The 24,079-nt window shown below is 40.3% G+C and overlaps 3 protein-coding genes across 4 annotated transcripts in view; all 3 read left to right on the top strand.

The window, feature by feature from the left end:
- The window catches only part of mrpl53 (mitochondrial ribosomal protein L53), a 4,872-nt gene extending 2,743 nt beyond the window's left edge, over window positions 1-2,129 (top strand). The window contains exons 2-4 of one of the 2 annotated variants that reach the window (XM_046058467.1): window positions 782-901; window positions 1,214-1,326; window positions 1,928-2,129. In XM_046058467.1, coding sequence (XP_045914423.1) covers window positions 782-901; window positions 1,214-1,326; window positions 1,928-2,046 — 352 coding nt within the window. In that variant the 3' untranslated portion in view covers window positions 2,047-2,129. The remainder of the gene's footprint in view (window positions 1-781; window positions 902-1,213; window positions 1,327-1,927) is intronic. The other variant, XM_046058468.1, reaches the window with a different exon arrangement.
- A 1,307-nt stretch (window positions 2,130-3,436) lies between these two features.
- fabp4a (fatty acid binding protein 4a) lies at window positions 3,437-5,159 on the top strand (the record flags this gene model as incomplete). Its single annotated transcript, XM_046058461.1, is given in 4 exon segments — window positions 3,437-3,549; window positions 3,876-4,051; window positions 4,147-4,248; window positions 4,884-5,159. Coding segments are annotated over 4 exon segments (405 nt in total). The 3' UTR covers window positions 4,938-5,159.
- Window positions 5,160-18,092: 12,933 nt separating this feature from the next.
- fam8a1a (family with sequence similarity 8 member A1a) lies at window positions 18,093-21,956 on the top strand. Its single transcript, XM_046058762.1, has 5 exons — window positions 18,093-18,804; window positions 19,123-19,243; window positions 19,434-19,557; window positions 20,358-20,497; window positions 20,735-21,956. The coding sequence occupies exons 1-5, from the start codon at window positions 18,381-18,383 to the stop codon at window positions 20,877-20,879; spliced, it is 954 nt and encodes a 317-aa protein (XP_045914718.1). The 5' UTR covers window positions 18,093-18,380; the 3' UTR covers window positions 20,880-21,956.
- The last annotated feature ends 2,123 nt before the right edge of the window (window positions 21,957-24,079 follow it).

Here is a 24,079-nt window from a genome sequence, read left to right as displayed (position 1 = left end):
CCCATGTCTTGCATACGTCTGTGCGTGGTGGTTCTTGAAGCACTGACTCCAGCTGCAGTCCACTCTTTGTGAATCTCCCCCACATTTTTGAATGGGTTTTGTTTCATAATCCTCTCCAGGGTACAGTTATCCCTATTGCTTGTACACTTTTTTCTACCACATCTTTTCCTTCCCTTCGCCTCTCTATTAATGTGCTTGGACACAGAGCTCTGTGAACAGCCAGCCTCTTTAGCGATGACCTTTTGTGTCTTGCCCTCCTTGTGCAAGGTGTCAATGGTCGTCTTTTGGACAGCTGTCAAGTCAGCAGTCTTCCCCATGATTGTGTAACCTACAGAACTAGACTGAGAGACCATTTAAAGGCCTTTTCAGGTGTTTTGAGTTAATTAGCTGATTAGAGTGTGGCACCAGGTGTCTTCAATATTGAACCTTTTCACAATATTCAAATTTTCTGAGATACTGATTTAGGGGTTTTCATTAATTGTCAGTTATAATCATCAAAATTAAAAGGGATGAACACTTGAAATATATCAGTCTGTGTGGAATGAATGTATACATTATACCAGTTTCACTTTTTGAATGGAGTTACTGAAATAAATCAACTTTTTGATGATATTCTAATTATATGACCAGCACCTGCAAAAATACTCTATTCCAAGTTGAAGTGTAAAGCATTTCAAAACTGGAAATATTTAGGTAAAATACAGGAAAGCTCTTACAATTGTATGGAAGTGTAATGCATTCACTTAGAAATAAACTTCTGCTCTGTTTTTCTGAAATAAAGAGAGAACTCAAAATCCTGCGGGAAGCTCTCGCCTGCATGGACTAGGCCACGGCTGCTGTTGATAATCAGCCTGACCCTCCAGCAACAACAGTGGTATCTCTATATGATCTCAAGTACGGGGTAAATACGTGATTAACAATACCATCTTTATTACTTAAAGACAGGAGGATCTTCCAGTGTCTCAAACTCAAACCAAAATAAAACTGGATTAAACTAAACAGGCGGGACATGTTTGCTTGCATGAAATTGAGCAAATGAGAGCTTCTCTTGGGATTTTCAGGGTTTCCCCATGAAACTCGTTAATTCAAAATAACAGAGCAGAATTATTTTTCTCAAGTAAATGCTTTACACTTCTGGATAATTGTACTCAAGTACAGTACTTTCATAAGTGTACTTACTTTCCATCCCTGCTGTGCTCTTCTTGCCTTACAGGGAGTTTTTGGCCAAGGTGGGCTCAGAGAAGGCCAGAGCTACCAACATGAACTGTGAGGTGATATCCGTGGTGAAACACGACAAGTCTGAACCTGTTGTGGATATTACTTATTGTAAGTATTACCTGGCCACATTTAGATGTGTAGGAGAAGATATTTAACTGTAAGACTTTGTCGGGTGTTATGACTGAAGTTTTGCATTTGCAATTCAGACTCCTGCCATCGTTTTCATCCACTGAAGATATGTAGAGTCAACAGTTTTTTTTATCCCCATGAAGCCAACTTGTGTTGTAACTAGTCTGGATTCTTAATCTCACCAATCATGTTTATATGATAAATAAATTACCTGTCTATTGCTTAGTAATAATTATCTAAGACAAGATGTTGAATTTGGCAATTGTACAACCTCATTAAACACAGAAAAAGGTGGAGCTGCACATGCGGACCAACAACGCAGAGTAAATTACAATTCAGCACGTCTAGGAATTTCATGCTGTTGTTACTACATGATATTATGCTGTGACTTACACACAATAAGTCAAGAACTTACCGAAAGTAGAAATGTCTGCCATAGGTCAGCAGGACATTCTACGGATATTACTTTTGCTCAGAGTGAACTTTTCACCTTGTTGCTTCTTGTATTCCTGACATAGAGAGATCACTCATTGTATCGTCATGAGTCACCTCATTGTGTCCTTGTTTTTCTCTACTACAGTAGATGGAGAGAGGCTGGTGATGAAGGGAGCAAAGTTGACCAGCAGCGAGATGCTGAGTGCATTTCAGTCACGGTGCACAGCCAAGGATCTACAGGCGAAACTTGCAGCAAAAAAATGATTGTCATGTAAAATATATGTGTTGATTTTCTCTGTGTTCAGCTGAGTATAATGGATGTTTATAATTAAATGATTTCATTAAAATGTTGTGGCTCTGGTGTGAAGTGACCTTTGAATCACTGAAGCAACTCTGCATTGATTGTGATGTGACGTAATTTGGACAGGCATGATTTTGAGTCAGTTGTTCCTCTTCCTCTTGAGTCACATGTTCTAAATTCTGCCACCATTTAAGGATCAAATCCTACCAGAAATTTTTGATTTGCTGTCAACATGAACTTTACTACTGTCAAAGTGAAAAAATATTGTACCGGAAGTAGTTTTGACCTTAGCACCATCAATTGTGCTTATTTTCTTCACATTAAAAACCACATCAATTGAAATGCTTTAACTGCTAAAAATGTGCTGTGATCAATAGAGGGTCATGGTGTGTCGTTGCATAATATACCATTTTCCTGATAATAGAGACTATTCCAGTGTTTGAGAGAACATTATGCAAGCTCCAACCTTTGACACAGCAGGCTCAAATGTAATTTGGCACATAGTTTTAGATGCAGCCCCACTGAAAAGAAAAATACCTTTCACCCAGTGACCGATAACTGAAATCCTGCCCCCTCAGCTAGCTACCCTTAATGGATGTATTATTACATCCATGGCTTTCATAAAGAAAAATCATTTTCATCAGTTTTATGATCAGCCGAAGCATGTTACTGCTGTGGTTTACAATCCATAGTCTAAGATAAACAATGTTAATGTCTTTTACTGTACTAGCAAGTTACCAACCCATAATGAGTCATAATAAATAATGGCTTAAATAGTAAATCATTTAATTTATTAATGTTTTAGATCCCCTTTATGCCATTAATAAGAACACATGGATTGTGAGGTTGTTAAATCTCAGTAGCTTGTGTTTATCCTTTCTATTTTATAATAATGCAGTTATAATGTTACTAATCTATTATTAAATGCTAATGGAGTTCCCATGTTTTAAAAGCCATTAAGTCTGCAATAAAGAGGATAAAGGTTTTTAACAATCAAGTCTGCAGTTTCCAATGATAAGTTGGTAATATATGGATCTTGGTCTAGATTGTCCGCAGCCCAATTGTGGAAATACGTGGTTAAACAATCTAACCAATCAAAGGGTTTTTTCTCAACCTGGCAACCCCAATGTGTTTAATGGCTTATAATTGATCTATTAAGCATTCAGACATTTTCATTAACCTTTAATTCACAGAGGTTAGAGGCGGGATCTCAGCGCGCTATTGTGTGACGTAGCGGCCCATGATTGGCTCAAACTCGTGGCTGCATGTCTGGGTGGCCCTTTAAAAAACGCTCCAAGTCTGTTACCACAGTGGAAGAGAGTTGAATCCAGAGTCAAGCCACGCCACGCCACGGGTTGTTTTTTTGAGGATATCACATCAAGACACTGCAAACATGGTTGAGAAGTTTGTTGGGACGTGGAAGATGATTTCCAGCGAGAACTTTGACGACTACATGAAAGCAATTGGTAGGAGAGTGTGGGGTTTAAGCTAGATGATGGAAAACCCATCAGGTTGTCATTTGTTAATTGTGAGTTTACTTTTACTTATGCTAACGTCTTTAAAGGTCACGCCAGCCTTTTGTGTTGATTTCAGACAGTACTCTGCAATTTGTATATTACAAGGATGATCTGGAGCTGCTTTGAAAAGTCCAGTTATTAGCCTACAAATGATTGATTGGTTTAATTAAATGTAACTGTTAGCCTACTCCCAATAGACTAGTCGCATTTGCTCATCAACACATTAAGTGTGATATATTAATGCATTTTGGTGATCTTGCCCTCCCGCTTTGCAGGTGTGGGATTTGCGACCCGGCAGGTGGGGAATCGGACCAAACCCAATTTGGTAGTGACCGTGGACGAGCAAGGGATTGTATGCATGAAGTCTCAGAGCACCTTCAAAACTACCGAAATTAAGTTCAAGCTCAACGAGCCGTTTGAAGAGACGACCGCCGACGACAGAAAGACAAGGGTTAGTGTGCTCTGAGGGACAAACGAACATGTATCTCAGCATGAGTCTTTATCGTGCTGGGAGTTAACGGCTTGTCTCTGTCCTGTGCCCTGCAGACCGTGGTGACTCTGGAGAACGGCAAACTTGTGCAGAAACAAAGCTGGGACGGCAAAGAAACTAATATCGAGAGGGAGATCGCAGATGGGAAATTGATAGCGGTAAGTGTGTTTCTCCCGACTTTTTTTTTTTTCTCTTGCGAAAACTTTTATATTTAAATGTGTGCCATACGTTAGTTTATGCAGTGGTAAAATGTCAAAAGTCGCCCATAAAAATCTTTGAATTTTTAATAATAGACTCTTTTCACGTTTGATTTGATGATTAAATTGTAATAACTACGCTCCCAATGCAATACGTTCATGACCAGTAATAATTAAAATGATGTTTAAAATTATTTGTAAACCCTTGTTCCCACATTCCACTTAAGAGAGCAAACCTATCTTAGGATAAAAGTAGGGAATTAAAACGTCATTGTACTACATAGAATCCTTTATATAATGAAGGGGAAGCAATACAATGAAGTAGGCTAGGAAGAATGCAGTTGGATCATAAGAGATTAAGAAAATGCTATAAAAAATCGTTAAACATTAGACATACTAGAAATACATTAGCATATAGTAATAATACTAGAACAACTGTAAGATTAGCTGTAGAAATGTCATACACATATTATAAAGAGATGGGTAAGAATAGCCTTTGCATGATAGCTGCAGCTGAAATTCTTCCCCCAAACTCAAAACGCATTAATTCATCTTTACAAGGGCACCTCTTTTGACCTTCAGTCTTTTTCCCACAGAAATGCATAATGGGAGACGTGGTCGCGGTGAGGATGTATGTAAAGGAGGCATGAGGGAGTCCCTTCAGCCCTCTCTCGTCGGATGCATTGCTGGATGACAGGCTCAGTTCAATGAGCGTAATACCAAACTAAAGTAATGGCGTGTTCTGCTCCTCCTATTCTTTATCTTCGCTGTGTTGCCAAAAATAAATTTCTGTGCCTCCGTTCTCCAACATGACACATTTGGTTTCATTTGGAATTGTTGTGGTGATTTGAATAAAAATGAAATTTGTCAAATGGTGTCTCTGTGAGTTTAACTTTTAATTGTTGGTAGTTGTCAGTTTTTCTTGCTGTTTATTCATGGTGTAATGTCTAAATTCAATTATGGCATTCTTGAAAGCAGGCCAATCATTAGGGCCTGCGGAGGAGTGCTGTACAAAAAAGTGCTCGAATGGGAACATACCACCTAATCTGACAAGCTGATTTCCTGACTTTAATGTTTTTTCCCATGCTCAAATGTTACTGCACTTATTCCACATGCAATCACATTTTCCAGATACATTGGCTTGTACAGTTCTTCCAAGCTTCCTTATATTGGTCAGAAGACAAAGGCAAAAAGATCCAAACATATTCCCAGTTCAGAGGTCAAGACATAAACCGCCAGCCATCCTGATTATGTACGATGTGTGTTGACAGGGGTTCCTTGAGGAAATTGAACTCTTTTTAGAAGTATTGCAAGTTTCATGCAGTGAGGAAATGTATCCCCTCTTCCTTTTTTAGGGAGGTCAAAAATTTCCCATTGCACATGTATGGGTTGTCCCCACAGACATCCCCACCCTTTGGCCACTGGTCAAGTCTGTGTGTTGGGAGGGGGGGCGGTTCCTTTCCCATGACAAGAACGGGGGACGATAGCACTGATTGGACCTAATGGCCAAAACAGCTGAAACGGGTGGAATTGTGTGCCAACACTCTTGTTCTCTTATGCTCAGACAATTGTACTGGCAGTAGTCGAGGACGTACAGTATTTGAACTTTTGGGCGGAGGCCAAGTGGATGAGAACATAACAGCGGATAGCTAGCAAAGGTCACGAGTGTAGTGAGTTGTATAAGTGTGCCATTGGCCATGTTTGTAATGCCTCAAAGACATTTGAAATCTGTTTGAGGAGGTACGGTTTCCTTTATACACGTAACACTTAACCTGTTCCCAAACATTACCATCAATTGCAACTGCTTTAGGGCCACAGCTTTCCAGAGGCCCCCAAAAGCCCCAGGTTTACTGTGTCAATTGTATTTTAGTAATTTGATTACTCTCAAATTCACTGGAGAATGTTTACCTCTAAAAGTACAATATCTTACATTATTATGTAATCTTGTACCCTGTCATGTAGGGAGGCACTGTGCCACAAAATCTAGTTAGAACACAGACATAATTTTAGTATATTGTGCTCACATGGTGTATTTTTCCTAAACACAATTGGTTGGTTTTGGGGTCTTCAAAATAGAGTGAAGCTGCCATCTTTCAGGTGATGTGTGCTCTGTACTTGGGAACTTGGAAGGAACAGGGTTCCCCAAACAGGTTCATCTGGCCATGCAACCAACTCTCCAAACATGTGAGAATGAGATTCTGTTTTGTCTTGGGAAAAAGATCTGTGCTAAAGGATATAAAGAAAAAAAAGGCTTGGCATCTGTAGTGTTTGCTGCGCCATGAATCTTACAAAGACTTGAATCATAAATATCACTTTTCAACAGTATTGCTTTTAACACAACAGTTGCTAAATTGATTTAAAAAAGTACTGTTTAATTGTTGACTATTAAACCTTCTGCCTTTATACAGTGAGGAAAATAAGTATTTGATCACCCTGCTATTTTGCAAGTTCTCCCACTTAGAAATCATGGAGGGGTCTGAAATTGTCACCGTAGGTGCATGTCCACTGTGAGAGACATAATCTAAAAAAATAAATCCAGAAATCACAATATATGATTTTTTAACTATTTATTTGTATGATACAGCTGCAAATAAGTAAATAGTTAAAAAATCATACATTGTGATTTCTGGATTTATTTTTTTAGATTATGTCTCTCACAGTGGACATGCACCTACGATGACAATTTCAGACCCCTCCATGATTTCTAAGTGGGAGAACTTGCAAAATAGCAGGGTGTTCAAATACTTATTTTCCTCACTGTATATGCTGTGAATGCTCTGCAATCCATCTTGATCAAATTCATCTGAAGAGCTCACCGCTTAGCACTTAATGTCTGTGTGCACACTTCTCAAAATACAGGGTATTCTGTATGCACATTATAAAAGTATTCTCAAAAAACTCTAATTTTCTCACAGCCAGAGAGAGAGAAGATCACATCTGCTACGGATTGACTTACAGGTGCAGTGCTTGTGATCCACAGGCATCCCCGTCACTTTGTTTGGATAACTACGGGGAACGAGGCAGATCTCCACCTCCCTGTTTTATCTTAGACATCTTGATTTGATGGTCCACCGTGTTTTTTAATTATTCAAAACAGAACTTAGGAACTGGAGCACCGAAACGGCAAGACAATTAAAGAAAACATCATTCACATTCTGCAAGTAGTAGCTTTTAGTATTTGAACAGGTAGGAGCTGGACAGTATAAAGGACATACAACCATAAACATTAACCGCGTGCATGAGTCAAGCCATCTGAAATGATACTCTATTAGCCAAAGGCCAAACAGGATAGAAAGGAAGGTTTTCCACTGGAGAGGAAAGGTCATGATCTTCCTCTGCTGCCCACAGTTGACGGAGGCAAACTGTACAACAGTGTGGTTTCTGGTTGTAACTTAGGAAACTGTTCAGGAAGGGTAGCACGACAGTAAGAAGCCCGCTGAGAGTTGACTGGCAGAAAGGGACAGCCAAAAACAAAGGGACGGCATGATAAACTGGAGTTGTGAATTTCTGTGTTGTCGTCTTCAGGTTAGGACGTTTCTTGTAATGTCTTGTATGTGAAAATACAATAAGGTATATAAATAATGTGGCATGTATATTATCTTGCTTAAAGTCATTTCCCCCCTTATTACATGCTGTTGTTTGTGTATGTGTGTGTGTGTGTGTGTGTGTGTGTGTGTGTGTGTTCTCATGCCTGACAGACAAAGGTATCTTGTTGACATTGGGGTTGTTTTGTGTTAAGAAAGATTGTCTTGGACTATAGAAGAATGAACTCACATCCTTTGCAAAACATCTGGAAAACTGCACTTGAGTTGTAGCGTTGACACCCTTCCTCTGCTTGTCCTCTGCTTGTCCTCAACTTGTCCTTGCCTTTAATTCTGTCACACAAACACAAACGCCGTTCGTGTTTAAGTGGATCAACAGGACTAAAGATACATGATGTATGAGCTTTAATTCTCATGCAACATGTGACGTGTGACTCTTGTGCTTATTTTTACTTTCTTTACTTTTCCTACTTTTTACTGTGTTGTTCTACCAAAATATATTGTGCCCCAGTTAATTCAGTGATGCTGGGGGATGCTGAGTTGGGGCATGATGAATATGAATGATAAATAGAATTTGGGCTTTTCTAACCAACCATCACAGGAAATATATATAAAAAAAAAAACAGGAAACTTTGGAACAGACTCAGGGTGAAATATTTAGATTATGTGAGACAGATTTAGTTTAATAAGTGGGGGACAGTTTCCTTGCATGGTGAGAGAACTTTGAAATTCAGTTGTGACGCTGGAATCTAAGGTGAAGTGCAGAGGAAGGTGGTGAGTTTTAAAAGTCAAGAAAAAAATCGATACAGGTGACTGATTAGCTAGAATTGACATTTTTCTGCCTTTATGTGGGGTATGTATATTCTGGAGAAATCCAGTACCGCGACATGTAACCTGATATAGAGCGAACAACAACACAGCAAGTAATGTAACCAATTAGTAAGTTTGTGGGTTAGCAAACTGAAGCTAACATGCAGAGAGGACGAGACAACACACCAGCTCCAGACAGCATTTCAACTCTCCTCTATAGCTAACATCACAACAACAGCGTATCTAGGCAAACTAGAAAGTAAGTTGAATGTCCGTGGGCAAATGATTTAACAGATTGGATTGGAATTGCAAACCCCACCTTTAAATTTTAACTCTCTAGGCAGGTTTTATGCTTGTTCTTAATCATTCTACTCGTCAAATTAGACTATAAATCTCCAATCCAAACCCCCTGTTTCAGCCACAACATCTGTGTTAAAATGTTAAGACTCTAATTGAATATGTCAGCATTAAACCACTGACAATGTCCAGACGAACAACTTGACTTCAGCTTTCTCATTGGGAATTAATGTTGAGTTTGAACCACTTTGGTTTCAGAGAAATTAAAGAAACTCATGACAGCACAAATCCCTCTCTTTGTGTTTTTCAACTAAGGTTTCTACTCGAGGGTGGGGACAACCTTGGGTTCAACTCCCAGATTCACCTTGCTGACTCTGGGAGGGTTGCTGTGAAGTATATGCCTCCACATTCATTCAAAACATTGAACACACATCGGTTTTACCTCAGTCGTCGCCACAGGACCTATGGCACCTGTGCTGACCCTAGATCAGTCTCCAAGGGCAACCAAACAGCTGGGCAGAACCATGTCAGTTGAGGCCCCATCAAAACTGTAGGGGAGGCTGGTTGCCATGAAACAAGCTTTCTTTCCGCTGAACCTTGCAATCCAGTTATACTTTGGAGTGAACTCAGATTTCATCAACACTTCTCTGAATGTTATGCAAGTTGTGCCCTGTCTGATTGCATAGAGGCAGGTTGTTCTATTATCTCCCCAAAACACTCAGAGAGATGTGTCTGGCATTCAAGGAAGGGACGCTGTTTATGATGATGTAGAGCGCTGGATTAAACCAATCAGTCCAAAACTTTAAAATTAGCAATTTCTCATATTTTTACACGTTTAAAAAAAATCACAAATCAGCAGCCATTAGTGCTCGGTTCTGCATTTGATGGGCAAAATTAGTAATTTCTACTGTTAACATATACACAGGTAATTTATACATTCTTGCCTCCATATGGTTAAAGTCTATCGCAACACAGTGACCAGGAAAAAAACTTCAGTTCTCTCCTCCCTCTTTGGCCTCCCACGCACAGAGGTCCAGGGTTTAGCTAAAGAATGGGGGGCCAACTAGTATGAGACATAATCTTGTGTTTAAGCATTTTGGTTGAAACCTTTGCAGTAATTCATGGTAAACGATGAGATAAATTTGAGATTGTTGGTTGATGCGTTGAGAATGTCCTTGGATGATGTTATTGATAAAAGCGGTGTTTTCAAACCCGTCTTGAAATATAACTTCTAAAGGCCTATGCACTGTATATGAGGAAATACATTTTGGCCTTTGAGGATACCTCAAAGAATCACTGTTTCCCAAGTCATCCCACCAGGAGTTCCTGTCAAAGCTAAGCTTAGAGCGAGACCCCTGTGAGTGATTGTAAAGCTCAGAGGAAGCTTGGTGGAAATCTTGAGGCTATACAAACCAGATCCTACACAATGGTTTCCCCCAGAGAGCACAGCAATCCAAACCCGACACCATGGCTTTTATGAATGAACAAGCATGTTTATCTGCCTGTTCTTTTGTCCACGTATGGTTGTGCATTTTTGTTCCAAAACAGATAAAGAAATGTCTTGGTAGACAATAAAAGGTCAGGACATGTTGGTTTTCTGCTCTGAATCTGCCACAAGTGGTCACAGTGTTAGGCTCCGCTGAGCTTATCCACTCCTCCTCCTATGACTACTGTGTGACAGGACATGTGATCTGTAATCTGGAGGGGGTGATGGGGATGGGGGAGTGAGGAGTGGGGTTATCTTTGAAATCAGTGTGTCTGTGCGTGTATGCTTGTGAGTCTTTGCTTGAATATTTGTGCGTTTGCGTTAAACCAGATGGGAAACAACATACTTTAGATGGCCTCTGTTTGTTCACATCAAGCCTTCTTTGTGCTCAACCCTCAGAAAGAACTCAGGGACTTTGTAACATGCAGAGCAGTTTATTTTATGGCCACAGCATGAAATGCGTAGATGGAACTTCCATGAAAGAAAACTAACTTCAAACACTCAATTATTACATGATCACATCGGTGAAAGATGTATGCATTTTATACTCTCAGCCCTAAGGAAGCTGCAGATTAAAGAACTAATTTGCTTATGCATTCAAATGTGTGCATATTTGAATTAAAATAAAAACATGAAAAGCAAACAACATCAACCTCACCCTTGAAAATCGTCTTTGGATATTTCAAAACTTTGATAATCATGGAGATTATCAAAGGAGAACCTACACCAGACTGTCTTTTGCACTCTTTGTGATAGAATTTGATTCCAAGTTGACAAAGTAATGGAAAAGTAATGCTTTTCAGCAGTTTCTATGCACACACAGACAGGCTGACCTTCTATTGGCAGGTGCTATGGCTGAATGGTGTAGATATTTTAAAGGTCAGACTATGCTGTTTGTCTGCCCTGGTTTCAATGGCTTACAATGTCATGTAACTGCTGACAGAGGCAAAGAATGTTGAAACACGAACGACTGAAGCTCACTCTTTTTACTTCCGAACTTCAGATTTACCCCTTTGTATTCAATACAGTATTTTTGGTGCGCGTTTGTCAGTCCTTGCGAGGATTTATTAGCCGCATAACAGTTAAAATCGTTCAAACCAACCAATTATTTCATTGGGAAGCTCACATATAAGGCCAAATGTCACAGTTTTTTCTTTCTCTAAGGTAAGATGGCATATGCTCAGTGTGAAGTGAACAAATGGTACAAGTAGAAGCTCTAAGCGTCCTACAGTTAGTACGTCAATACTAACTAATACTGCTATACATTAAATTATTGATGTTACATTTTGTTGCCGACTGAGTGAAGAAAGTTTGGACGTAGGAAACCTTTAATAAAAGAAACAATAGTTGGCTTGATGGACACTTGGAGACGTGCTGAAGGCAACAGCCACTTCCCCGCAATGCACTGGAGAGATAACCGGAGTCTCTGATAGGTGGGAGGACAACGGAAGCTATTAGTCACAGGGTGACCTTTTTCGAAGTGGCAGGCCCAAACAGAAACCTCTCTAAGAGTGAGATTTAATAAACAACCACAAAGTTTTCTTTTTATAGATTTCTTGCAACGTCTCTCGCCTATGTGACAATCGATGGATAGTCAAGCCAATGTAAGCCCCTTGTCAGCATACAGTAACAGCACTCCATAAAATCTACGAAGCAGCTAAAGCTATCTGCAAATGTATTTGTAGGACAGGATTATATTTCTTTTTTAAGCTTAACCATATAACCGTATAATCTGAGGTCTGTGGGTTAACAGCTGTTTGAGTCGACGCCCGTGTGAAACTCACCAGGAAAGAACTCAGCTGCCTTCCCCGCAATGCACAGCTGCACGTTAAACAAACAAGCACCTTCTGTGGCTCAGCTCTTTGTCTTGTCAGGCACTTTTGATTAGGGAAATGCAGAAGGGAGAGTGGTGCATGTGACTAAAAGATCCTGTCACCGGTTTAATGAAATATGAAGTGGAGATGGAGGTTACAGTGAGACATGGTGAAACATCCAGGCCAAGAGTTTGCACTGATTTTGGACACCAGAACAACTCATCATTTGGACTGCAGGGCGTGGAGAAAAAAAGTTTTCTAAAGTGCTTTGCTGCTCTGGGGGGGCCGCGGAAGCAACAGGAAGAAGAACTTAAACTTCATTCAAAAATAGCTTAAGCTTCATGAAATGTTCTATAAGAGTGGCTGACGTTAAACCTAAAAGGTTTTGAACAGTTTACAACAATATAATTGCTACAAAAATCAACGTTTGATATATAATGTTATTTGATATATAAGATAAATCTCATAGTGGGGGGTGGACTTTGGTGCACATCTTTTCCCTTAAACCTGCACAAACCCAACATCTGATCACCTTACAGTTACATATTTACACTTACAGTGAACACAGATCAACTTTAGCATTCATTTGGAGTCGTGTTTGTGTCCATCTGACACATTTAAGTCCAATATTCCTTGTCCTGTTTTGACCTCCACTGTCTCTCAGGGTGAAATATCTGGTAATGCTAACTTCGTCTGTCTGACATTTGGTGCTGGGCAGGTAGTGCACAGTTGGTTTATCAAAAAAAAACTGCCTACTGCTGGAAACAAGGTTGATAAGAGCAGTGACAGTGGAACAAAACAGTAAAGTTGTGCATCGTTAAACCAAAACAATGAGTCGCTAAAAAGCTTTGTAGAGCTGAGGGGAGATGCACAGCCGGGTGATAAGTATCTGTGGGTTTGTCACTATGAGCAACAATTGTCACATTACACATAGTAATTGAATCCATTGCTAACATAAAAATAATTAGAGCAGCTTATGAGTATACATCACTCAAAATAATTTAATCAAAAATTATTTAGACTCGTAGAGCGAACTTGAACACGTCTACATATTTTGTGCAGAATATTAATAGCTGGTGTGGTGGTGCCTAATGAAGAGGAGTGAGAGAATGAGTTAGAAATAAAGTAGTAACAGGGACAGTACTACGGCTAGAGGGAGAGATGTGGTTTTGGTTAGAGGGGAGAGGAAAAGAACATGGTTTTAAAGTATGAGGAGGGTTGGTAAGAAAAGGATAAGAAGACAAGGAGAGGGATGAGGGGAATTTGCTTGAAGCAGGAGCCGGTGGGAGAGTCATACTCTTGGGTGTTCCTGTCAGGGCTCCAGAGATGCAGACATAATTCATTTAATTGGTTCTCACTGTTACACATATAACACAAAACAACGGAATCTCAGAGGGATTTTTCTCTTCTCTGGGCCAAAGGTAGCAAGAACTTCCCTCTGCTGTCTCAGCAAATGAAGAAGTTCTTCCTGTCAGTACTTTGCTCCACTCATAAATTTGCTGTGGTTTAATGCACAAAGCAGTATTTATTATCACAACCTGGTTAATTTGATGAAATGAGGTACAAGCACAAATCACACTGAAGGAATGACTGTATTAACTTTATGGACTCTTTGATCTCTGCATGAAATCAGTGAATAAATGAGGTTAATCCTGTTTGAGAACGTAAAGAACTACTTGAAACATGAAATGCTGAGGTCAAATTTTTCTTGAATATGCCACTGTTACTCTCATTACAGCATGTTCTAGCCTATTGATGGATTTACACCATCACATAAACACTCTCAGTAACTTAGACATACAGTAAATCACATGGCAGCTCCCCACTCTCTCAAAACAGGACGTGAGTGACCCCTTTCCCCACATTCTCTCGATGACTGACTAATACTTTGTTCATTTCTTTAACCTGCGACCCACTAGGCACATTCTGACTGGGCTAAATCAGTGTTCTTTAACCTTTGTGTGCACAACAAGCTTAATCCAGTGTGTGGTTGTACAAGACACCATGCCAGTACGAAAACCACATGAGCATAATTTAAAGCCACTCTGCAGAAACCTAAATCTTGAGTTCCCACATGGCCAAGAGTGGACTTTTTCCCTGTGGGCTTTCTGACAAACTTATCTGTATGATGAATTTGAAGATCCAGGAGTCACTGCGTTTTGTGGAGCGTTTACTAAGACCAGTGATCTGCTGTTATCTATGGAACATTTATGTAAGCTGGCTAAATTCCACATGTCTGTGGGAGTAACTCATTTTACCCACTGTAAACAGTCAGCACTGACAGTAAGCCTGGCAAATGCCATTTAAGGTTAATTTAACATTCCTTGTGTGCTAGTTGTATGATGAAAGTCAAAACACTTTTGTCAACATTGATAATTACAGCCCCTTTTCCTAAAAGAACTCTCTCCATAAATATATTTTAATATTTTCTTTCTGTGAAGTTCTCAGGTTGACAAAAACATTTACTAAAAACCTGCCTATATTGATAAAGTAACATTTTAGGAAATTAGTTAGATGAGAAGATCAGGACCGTATCTATGTTCCCAGGGTCCTAAATTCCCTTACCCCCTAACCCCTAATCCTAACCCTAGAACTGGGGAATAGGACCATTTGTCATGTTCCCATTGCGTGCCATATAAATATGGGGAAGATATGAATGACCCCAGAAGATCAATACCACTCTATTGCCTGTCCATTACATATAAGCCTACAGCCAGGAGTCGATTAGCTTAGCATAAAGAATGGAAACAGGGGGAAACAGCTACCCTACAAAATCCTCCCACCAAAACTTCTAAAACTTCATGGGGTCCTGTTGTTACTGGGAGGTTGCCAAGCAAATCAGCAGATGTGTTTCCCCATTTCCAGTCTTTATGCTAGGCCAAGCTAATGGCCTGCTGGCCTTAGCCACATATTCAGCCTTCAGACATGAGAGTGGTTGATCCTCAGATTTAACACAAAGCAAAGCTTTTTAAAAATGTCTTTAGCAGAAGATAGGTTATTTGAGTGAAGCCCCTTAAATGAATCAAGGTAATGTCTGCTAGCTTCCCTAGCAGAGAAGACCAACATTTTTCAGTAAAGGACTCAACAAAAAAAGAGAGAACATAAACACTAGATCTCTGATAAAACACATTAAGACCAAATACACAGAAAATTTAGTTACTAAAGTCCCCTTCTGAGCAATTATTTGCTGACCTTGTTCTCTCAGTGTATGTCTAGGAGCATGGTACAAATCCTGTATAGACACAGCAAACTTTTTTCAAGAACTGTATGAACTGCGTGAATCTCAGGGAACGTGTCACTCACCCTCCCCTCTGTCTCACACTCCATCCAAACTACTGCATTTTTGTTTTAAGACCTTTTGCTATGTTTGCACCTCCCACCCAGACTAAAATGGCGAAAATGAAGACCTAAACGGTGAAGTTTGAAAACGCTCCCGACCCTGTTCCTCATTTAAAACTCCGGGGTAGCGTTTGCAGACAGGCAAAAACGGAGAACTTTAGAAACGATGACTTTATTCTTTCGCCAAATCTTTTGTAACTACAGAATAGACCATCTGCTTCATGTTTACACCGGCACACGCATGCCCAGTGTACGTGAACGGCCACTTGATGTGCGTTTTCAGTTGTTTTAATGTAGACGCAGATCAACTCTGATACCCAGTTAAAACGCTGGTGTGGAAGGAGATCGTATTTGTTTTAAAACTCTGTTTTTAAACAAAAACGGAGTACTGTAGATGGGGCCTCAGTGGTGTGCATAGACTGGTGTGAAGGGGGCAAAGTTAAACAAATTGAATGAAAGGGCCTTTCTTCCATGCATACTCTAAGCATGCGCACTCTGTGTGCAAGCATCAGCAAAACAATTAAGTTGTAGCCTTGGTAGAAAGAAACATTTTCCTCCTGACATTAAGAAAAAATGTAGCACGCAAATGTCCCATCACATCACAAAGCTGCTACAGATGAAAAAAGGGCGAGTGTCGTGTGCTGCTACAGTGAACTTGAGGCCACCAGGGCCAGGTGCGCACTTAAATGGCCTTAGAGCCCTTCTTGTGTGGCATAAGTCATATATCCTGGTTTTAAATGTTTTCACTCAGCCATCACAAAGCAATTCTACTGCTTACACTGCATGTAAGATGGTCATCTCCTGGCATTCACTGTACTATTAAGCTATTCCCTCCTAAAGAGTAAAAGTAGATTACACATTACACACACACACACACACACACACACACACACACACACACACACACACACACACACACACACACACACACCTCCACAGCATTAATCCCACCAGGTTGTTGGGTTCTATGGGGGTCAGCGTTTGCCGGACGCAGCTTTTATTGGGCCCGATTACTTTTGGACACAGTCATCGTATGGCCTCTGTCGACAGGGATAACGCTCATTGGGGTCGGATTGGCGTCCGCCTCACTGGCTCCATTCACTGGGCCAAGCACAATCATTTACAACTGGCAGAGCTAACACCTAACCCAGGGAGCCCAGCCCAGTCAGCAAATACAACACCCCATTCCCTCACCCCTTTAGTAATCAGAGAGGAGGGACAGTAAAATTAGAGAAAGGGTGAGACAAAGAAAGAGACGGAGAGACTGAGAGGTGGAATAAAGGAGAGAGTGGGAGACATGAGTTAGCAGGTCCTGCATCTTGGAAAGAAGGATATAAAGGAAAATATAGAGGTGTGTGTGTGTGTTTGTGTGTGTGTGTGTGAAAGAGAGAGAGAGAGAGAGAGAGAGAGAGGGAGCAAAACATAGCTTTTCATCAGCTGACTGGCCAGCAAATCTTTTGAATCAAAGCCGTTTCCGCAGCAGCTTTTACAGAGTTGTCCGTTTTTACCCCGATGACCTCTGTTGCAAACTACAGACTTACTGAACTCAGGCTGCAGGCCGAAACTCCCACCTCCCACCCCTGGGATGTACATCTAAATGGTCAGAAACTGCATAAAACAAATTTAATGTACCTGACACAGTAAAAATGCAGCTAACAATGTTTCACATTTGCATACAGGAAGTTATACCATTGTATAACCTAATATCATTTATAATAGAAAAACATACAATATGTATACATACACATTTGTATGTCATTAATAGAAATAACAGAAACTATTCTGATGGTATTTGATGTGTTATTCTGTTTTATCAGCTGACCTCTGCTGCTCCCTTGTGGTGCAACAGAAAGGTTGTGTTCTTTGAGTTAGGACTAAAAGGAAGGATCGATATTTAAAAATTTGAGATTGAGTGCTGTCAGTCATGTCAACTTTCAAAGGGAAGTTGCTTCCTTGTTACCCTAAAAGGTTTGTGTTATTGACCTCATATGCAAAATATGTTGAATTTCCTTCAGTTTTACACATACATATTTAACAAATACAGTAGGCCTATCAAAAATCCTATTGGTGCAATGTGGTGACAATGGGCACCTTTGTGATAAGCTCTCCCTCATATGATACTGTTCCCATGCAGAACCTGCTGAACCTTTTCAATCCCCGACAGCTGAATTATTTCTGTTATTTAATTATATATATAACAGTGACATACAACAAACACTTCAAGGTGCTAGCATTTAATTATTTCTGACAAGCTGGTCACGGTGAAATGAGTGGACAATACAGAGTGTATATTTTGGAGTAACATGAAGAGGGCGATAAAAGCTCTACAAAGCCTCACATTTCTTTAAAACAAATGATTTTTTATACCAATGGTGCAATCAATTGCCTTTGTTACTACAAGTTGCTGTGAGAAAGAGTTCTGTGCCTGATGATGGAGCTGTTACTGAACACAGGATGCGCCTTTAAATGGCTCATACCATTAATGACAGAAGGGGGGCTGCTTTAAGCCATTTCCACAACATGATGGTATTTGACTGTTTTCTGCTGCACACATAAGGTAGACATTGTAATTCTAAATTATACAATATTGTTTAATTTAAATAGCCGACATATTCTACAATGGCATCACTAAGGAAAATAACGTGTAACGCTGAGCGATGTCGGAAATCCCTGTATTGACAAACACACTTAACTGGCGCGGTGCAAGTAGACTACTGTGAGCTAATGAGCGGAGCAGGAGAAATATTAAAGACGTTTGAAAATAGTTTAGTGCCAAATTAGGCAAGACTGGGAAGTGGGTCAGACATGTTTGCGACTACGAAGAGTGAGAACCGCCGTGACGGCCCTGAAAGTGATGCTAAGCCTCCTCAGACCACTGCAACAACGGAATACTGTGCAAAGTTGCAGCAGTGGATGTGGCAGTATTACTGGGGATATGCAAGCTGGCAGAGCTGGGTGACTCTGTCAGCTTTCCCTTTCCCTCCTCCGTGCAGTTTCCCCCCGCCGGGGACAAGCACCCAGACACCAGGGACACCTGCCTCGACGTCCGGCGGCGAGCAGCACGCTTTTGACACGGGAAACTGGTACAGCTACCCTTATCCCCTCAGTTTTCCTGCATCCTCTACTCATCCGGGTGGTGCCCAGACCGAGCAGCGATCAGCCACGACCCCGACACCAGCTACTGATGCCCGGCCTGCCCAGCAGCAGAATGGAAATGCACCTCAGGCAGGTATGGCTCAGTTTGACAGTGAGCTGCTGTAGTAGTCAGTGTGGCCTACCTAATCCACAATGCTGTTCAGCCTCCAGTAATGTGTGGGCTTTATTTTGTGTAAGCTAGGTCATGAGTCTAATGGGAAGCAGGCTTAAGTGTGTGGCCCTGTGGAAACAAGCTTACATGCTTAGAGTAATTCCAAAGTCTCTGTTTGTGCTCATTTAAAACCTACTCAGACCCACAGTAAGTTTGCCAGTCAGGGATGCAAGGTCATTTATTTGTGAAATTGAAAAACATTCTCAGTAAACATGTCTTTTTTTTATCTGCTTCATATAGGACAGGAGTACACCATCCCCTCTCCACTCCAGAGGTTCCTAGCTGAAACAGTAGACTTCTTTATCCTGTTTTGTGTGAAGGCCACCATCGTGCTGTGGATCATGCATCTGAGTGGTATGAAGTGAGTGAAAGTATTAAACACAAAATCCAAACAATCAGTATGTCTGCAAACACTGCGTAGCTGTGGGTCAGTTATGAAAAATACAGACTTTGCAGAACGGAAGAGTCTGCATCATTACTTTAATGCCAAGCTGTTTTCAACAATCCCCAGATCCACCCTCTCACAAGCATACTGTCTCTCCTCTTTTAAGGGACATTGCCAAATTTATTACCCACTTCATTGTGGAGGAGATCGATGAAAACACGTCCATGGAGGACCTACAGAAGATGATGGCTGTAGCTCTGGTTTACAGGGTGTTCGTGTGTGTCTATGAGGTAAATCATATTTTGCCTTGTCTTGGCAAAGGCAGGCGCCTAGGTGTTGTATGTGTAATATGGAATATTTTAGATATTGAAAAGTCACATTTCCAGCCATGTAGATTATGTTCACTTGCTTAGAATGTATGGTCATGGTCATCAAACTTAATAATGGTTGTTTAACATTGATCCATTTACAACATTTAGTCTAGTCTACAGGGAGGGAATGTGAGTTCTAAGAAAATCTGAGGGTGAAATAACTATTTAATGCTACTTTTACTTTAGTATTTAAAACCAGTGTCTTTTTAATGTAACGCTGCATACATGTTTTTCCCAACTGAATGAGCCAAATGACTTATTAGCACATCATTTCACGTTTGGCACGAGCTGCCTCACTACCCCAATGAAGAGTCAGGCACGGTCAGAGTTCTTCTACAGCACAACATCATTTCCCAGGACAGTGATGCAATGTTGCATTCATAGTTGCCTGAGATGAAGTCATGTATCACGTCTCTTGCTCAACTTGCGCATCAGTGGCTTGTTTTCCCAGGTGGGAAGCAGCACTGGGATGTACAGGCACTGCTGCTCAGACTAATGCCATCTGGGATGTTTCCTTCTAAGCTTTTGACCTTGTCTGTGAAAACCTGAAAATGTATTATTTGCTTTTTTACTCTGGCATGTGACAGTGTGGTAGTGGTTGTACAATGTGTTTTGCTGGCATGGTCAGGAGCCCACAGGGTTATTTATTAACGTGTGTCTCATGTTAGGCTAAAATTGCATTCAGTGTTAAACTGTGTTTGTCCTTCTTGTCCAAACAGATAATCTGTATTTGGGGTGCTGGTGGTGCCACACCAGGGAAGTTCCTGCTTGGCCTGCGGGTGGTGACATGTGATACGTCCACTCTGGTTCGACCCAACCGAGTCCTTGTAGTTCCGGCATCCAACGTTTCCCTCTCTGCGTGAGTGATTGCATACTGGAAAAGTTACTTTTTGATTCGGAAAACCTGTTACTATTGTAAAATATCTTGGTTTGGTCTGGATTTGGCCTTACAATGAGCATTTGACTGTCCAAGTTGGAATCTATTGTGCTGTCTAAATCACAAAGCAATGTCTCTTGTAGTCTTTAGTACATGTAGAACATCTATGTGGGCATTCTCAATCTAACTTCTTGTTTTCTTTTGTCTTAACTTTAACAGCTCTACAGTGCGGGCACTTAATAAGAACTTCTCCATTGCCTTCCTCTTTCCCGTCTTCATCACTCTCCTCTTCTTCCAGCACAACAGGACTGTGTATGACATTGTGGCAGGGACCATTGTTGTCCAGCGCAGAGGAGGCAGATAGTCTCTCCTCCAGCAGCAGACTCTCGTATACTTGGCAAGGTAACGACAAAGTGCTACAGGCCCGTGTGTGCCAAGGACATCTTGAAATCGGTCACAAATGAACTAACGTTGAAAAAAGCAAGGCATTGATTCACTGGATCACACAAGCTTACTTAAACTGCACTTTAAAATCGGATGCAATGAGTTTTAGGCCTGGTACTTTGGAATCCAAAGAATCCAGCTTTACATCTTTTGGTGTAAATTTTGTTTTTACCACTGAATCACTTCAATTCTATTTTATTTATATAGCACAATTCATAACAAATGTTATCTCATTGCACTTTTCATATAAAGCAGGGCTTGACTGTACTCTTTTGTAATATTATTAACCCATCAATTCCCACCATGAGTAAGCACTTGGCAACACAGGCTAGGAAAAACTCCCGTTTCAACCAATAAGCTGTAAGGAAACCCTCTAAAGTATTGTGATTTTTGATCACCTTGATTTTTGACCCTTTTCAGCTGAACAGAGTATGTTAAGCTCTCAAGATATCTTGATACTTTTCCTCATATGATGTGAATCTTAATATATTTCTTTTGTCATAATATATTGTTTTATTATTAGGTTCTAAGCTTTGCAGCATTTTCATATATGCAATGTTCTTTATTCTTCATGGTAGTGATGAATCAGATGTTTGGTTTGCTAATGATTTTTTTGTTATATTGAGATTATTCTTAAGCGCTCAGACTGAAGAAAAACAATGCCGGACTTATTTGTATCCATTCTTTGTGCCTATGGATATTTTGAAGAAGATGTATTGTTATGCTGTGTTTCCGCCACAGTGAAATGTAACAATAACCTTTTCTCCCCGGTGGACCACGTTCAAACATAAGAAATTGTGTTTGTGAATTCTCCGCTCATATTTCCTGTCTACAGACTTGTAATTCTTGTGACTCAGGGCAGCTGTTTTGCATCAAAGAACTACTGATTGTCTGAACTACGTTATTGAATATGCCACTGCTCATGACAGATTTTCAATTATTCACATTGTAAAGCTCTTCTGGTATTAAAGATTATACATTTTTTATTCATATACTATAATGTTGGTTTAGCAGTTCACTTTACTTAAATCCACAGTATGGCTACTTATTTCACTTAATTATTATTATTATTATTTCAGAATTATTTTTTTTTTATGCTAAGCAAAACCCCCTTCTGTAAAAGTACGCACATGTTGAATGTCAAACAACGCAGTCAGATTGGCAGATGAGGATTTTCAAAAATGAACACTTTCACTAACAAAGACCACGCCCACGAACATAGAAGATTTAAAATGGTTTATTGCTTGTAATGGAGCCGAGATTGTACGAAAAGAACGGATCGATTGCACAGAGGGATGTATGGATGGGGGAGAGGGTCGAGGGATGAGGGGTAGGGGTCGAGGTGTGATTGATGAAGGGTTGAGAGGAAGACAGGTGAGGGATGAAGGGGAGGAGTCGGATCCGCGCCGATGGATGCGTGAGTGAAGAGCAGACCGGTGTCTGCTGGCAAGAAGATGTGCGGAAACCCCCCGGTTCCTGTATGCAGACGAAGAGAGAGAAGAGAACAGATGGAAAGAGAGAGAAAATGAAAGGGATTGGGTGGGAGGGATGAGAAAGCCGAGTCGAGTTTAAAACATTAAAACGGTTATATGGGAAGTGCCCGTTATTACCTGTGTTACAATGTTAAGGCACTTTAAGACAGTAAAAAAGGACTGTTTTAGCAAATAAAAAGTTAACATAATTGACAGGATTTTCAGAAGACATTAAGAAATCATTTTCCTTTGTTCATGCCTGAGAGTGTGGGTGATGGAGCTACTGCAGCTATAGGAATACAGGATTATAGGGATTAGTTTTTACTTAAAGACCTGTAAAGGACACATTACATCTAACAGCAGGATTTCTCCACATTTGCTATGGCACTTGTTGCCACATGGAGGCGACATTAGACAACAGATCCATACAGTATGTGGCTGAGATACAGCAGATGGAAATAGACTGTAGTTACTGGATATTGGAATTATTTTCAAATATGTTTTTTGAGTGTAATCAGGATGGAATGGTAAAGAGCACAGCATGTGTTTTTATAATTGATAAATACACAGCTGCTGTTATAAATGAGGGCATGCATAAACACATGCTGACTTGCAGAAAAATATATTTCTGCAGTACTTGTCTTCCTGTCCTTCCACCTGTCTGGTTGTCATGGCACAGTTCCTGTCCCCTACTGCCTTGTCAAGTACATCTCAAACAGGAACCTTGAACAGCTAATGATGTGAAAATAAATCTGCAAACTCACTACTGGAGCAAAAACATCAGTGTATGAGAAATCATTAGGTCGCAGTGAGGCAACCTGTTGATGATACTTTACTAGTGTGAATACTTTGCTTTATTAATTGCATGTCACACAGGGATTGTGTGTGTGTGTGTGTGTGTGTGTGTGTGTGTGTGTTAGTACATTTGGAACAGTTGTTTTATTGTAGATTGTACTTTATCAACTTTTAACCCAACCCAACTCAACTTTTTGGAACATTACATATCTATGACTAAATAACAGCATCAAAGTACAAAAAAGAGTGTGTCCTTAGTTATTATTTATTAAGTTAATTAACTCAGCTAATCTGCTTCATCGGGACTGTGTGGGTGTGGTTTGATCAGACTTCGTTTGATAGTGGCGAAACAGCTAGATTCTGATGCTGCTAAATCTTTTTTAGGCACAGATGCACGTGACATTACATTTACCCACCAATTGAAACCAATGAGAAGAGAAAATAACAAATACAGAAATAGCTGTAAAATAACCCACACTGTTCAAACATTGGCAGAAAAATGTGTGTTCGTGTGGGATCCCGTCACTTATAGTAAGAAGCTGATTGAGAAAATACGTTTTCAAAGAGTGATGTTGTAGTGCACCCTCTATTGTCTGGTACTGCAGTGCAAAATTCTTCATGTTGCTGCAATATCATGGGACTTTTTGTATTACCCCATTTCCTTATTGATCACTACAGTGATGGTACAGTACCATGGTACTGTCACCCAGGTCATAGGATAATGCCTGTGAATCCCCTTTAACTGAGCAAGCCTTTTGGATGAAAGGCAAAATGTCTTCAAGAAATCTACAGCAAGTCCAGTTACCTTTGATTTAGCACCCCTACATATACCATGGTGTTGGTAAAATTTACT

The sequence above is a fragment of the Micropterus dolomieu genome, linkage group LG09 (genome assembly GCF_021292245.1).
Source record: "Micropterus dolomieu isolate WLL.071019.BEF.003 ecotype Adirondacks linkage group LG09, ASM2129224v1, whole genome shotgun sequence".
Taxonomy (NCBI): domain Eukaryota; kingdom Metazoa; phylum Chordata; class Actinopteri; order Centrarchiformes; family Centrarchidae; genus Micropterus; species Micropterus dolomieu.
This window is presented reverse-complemented; position numbering and strand designations above follow the sequence as displayed.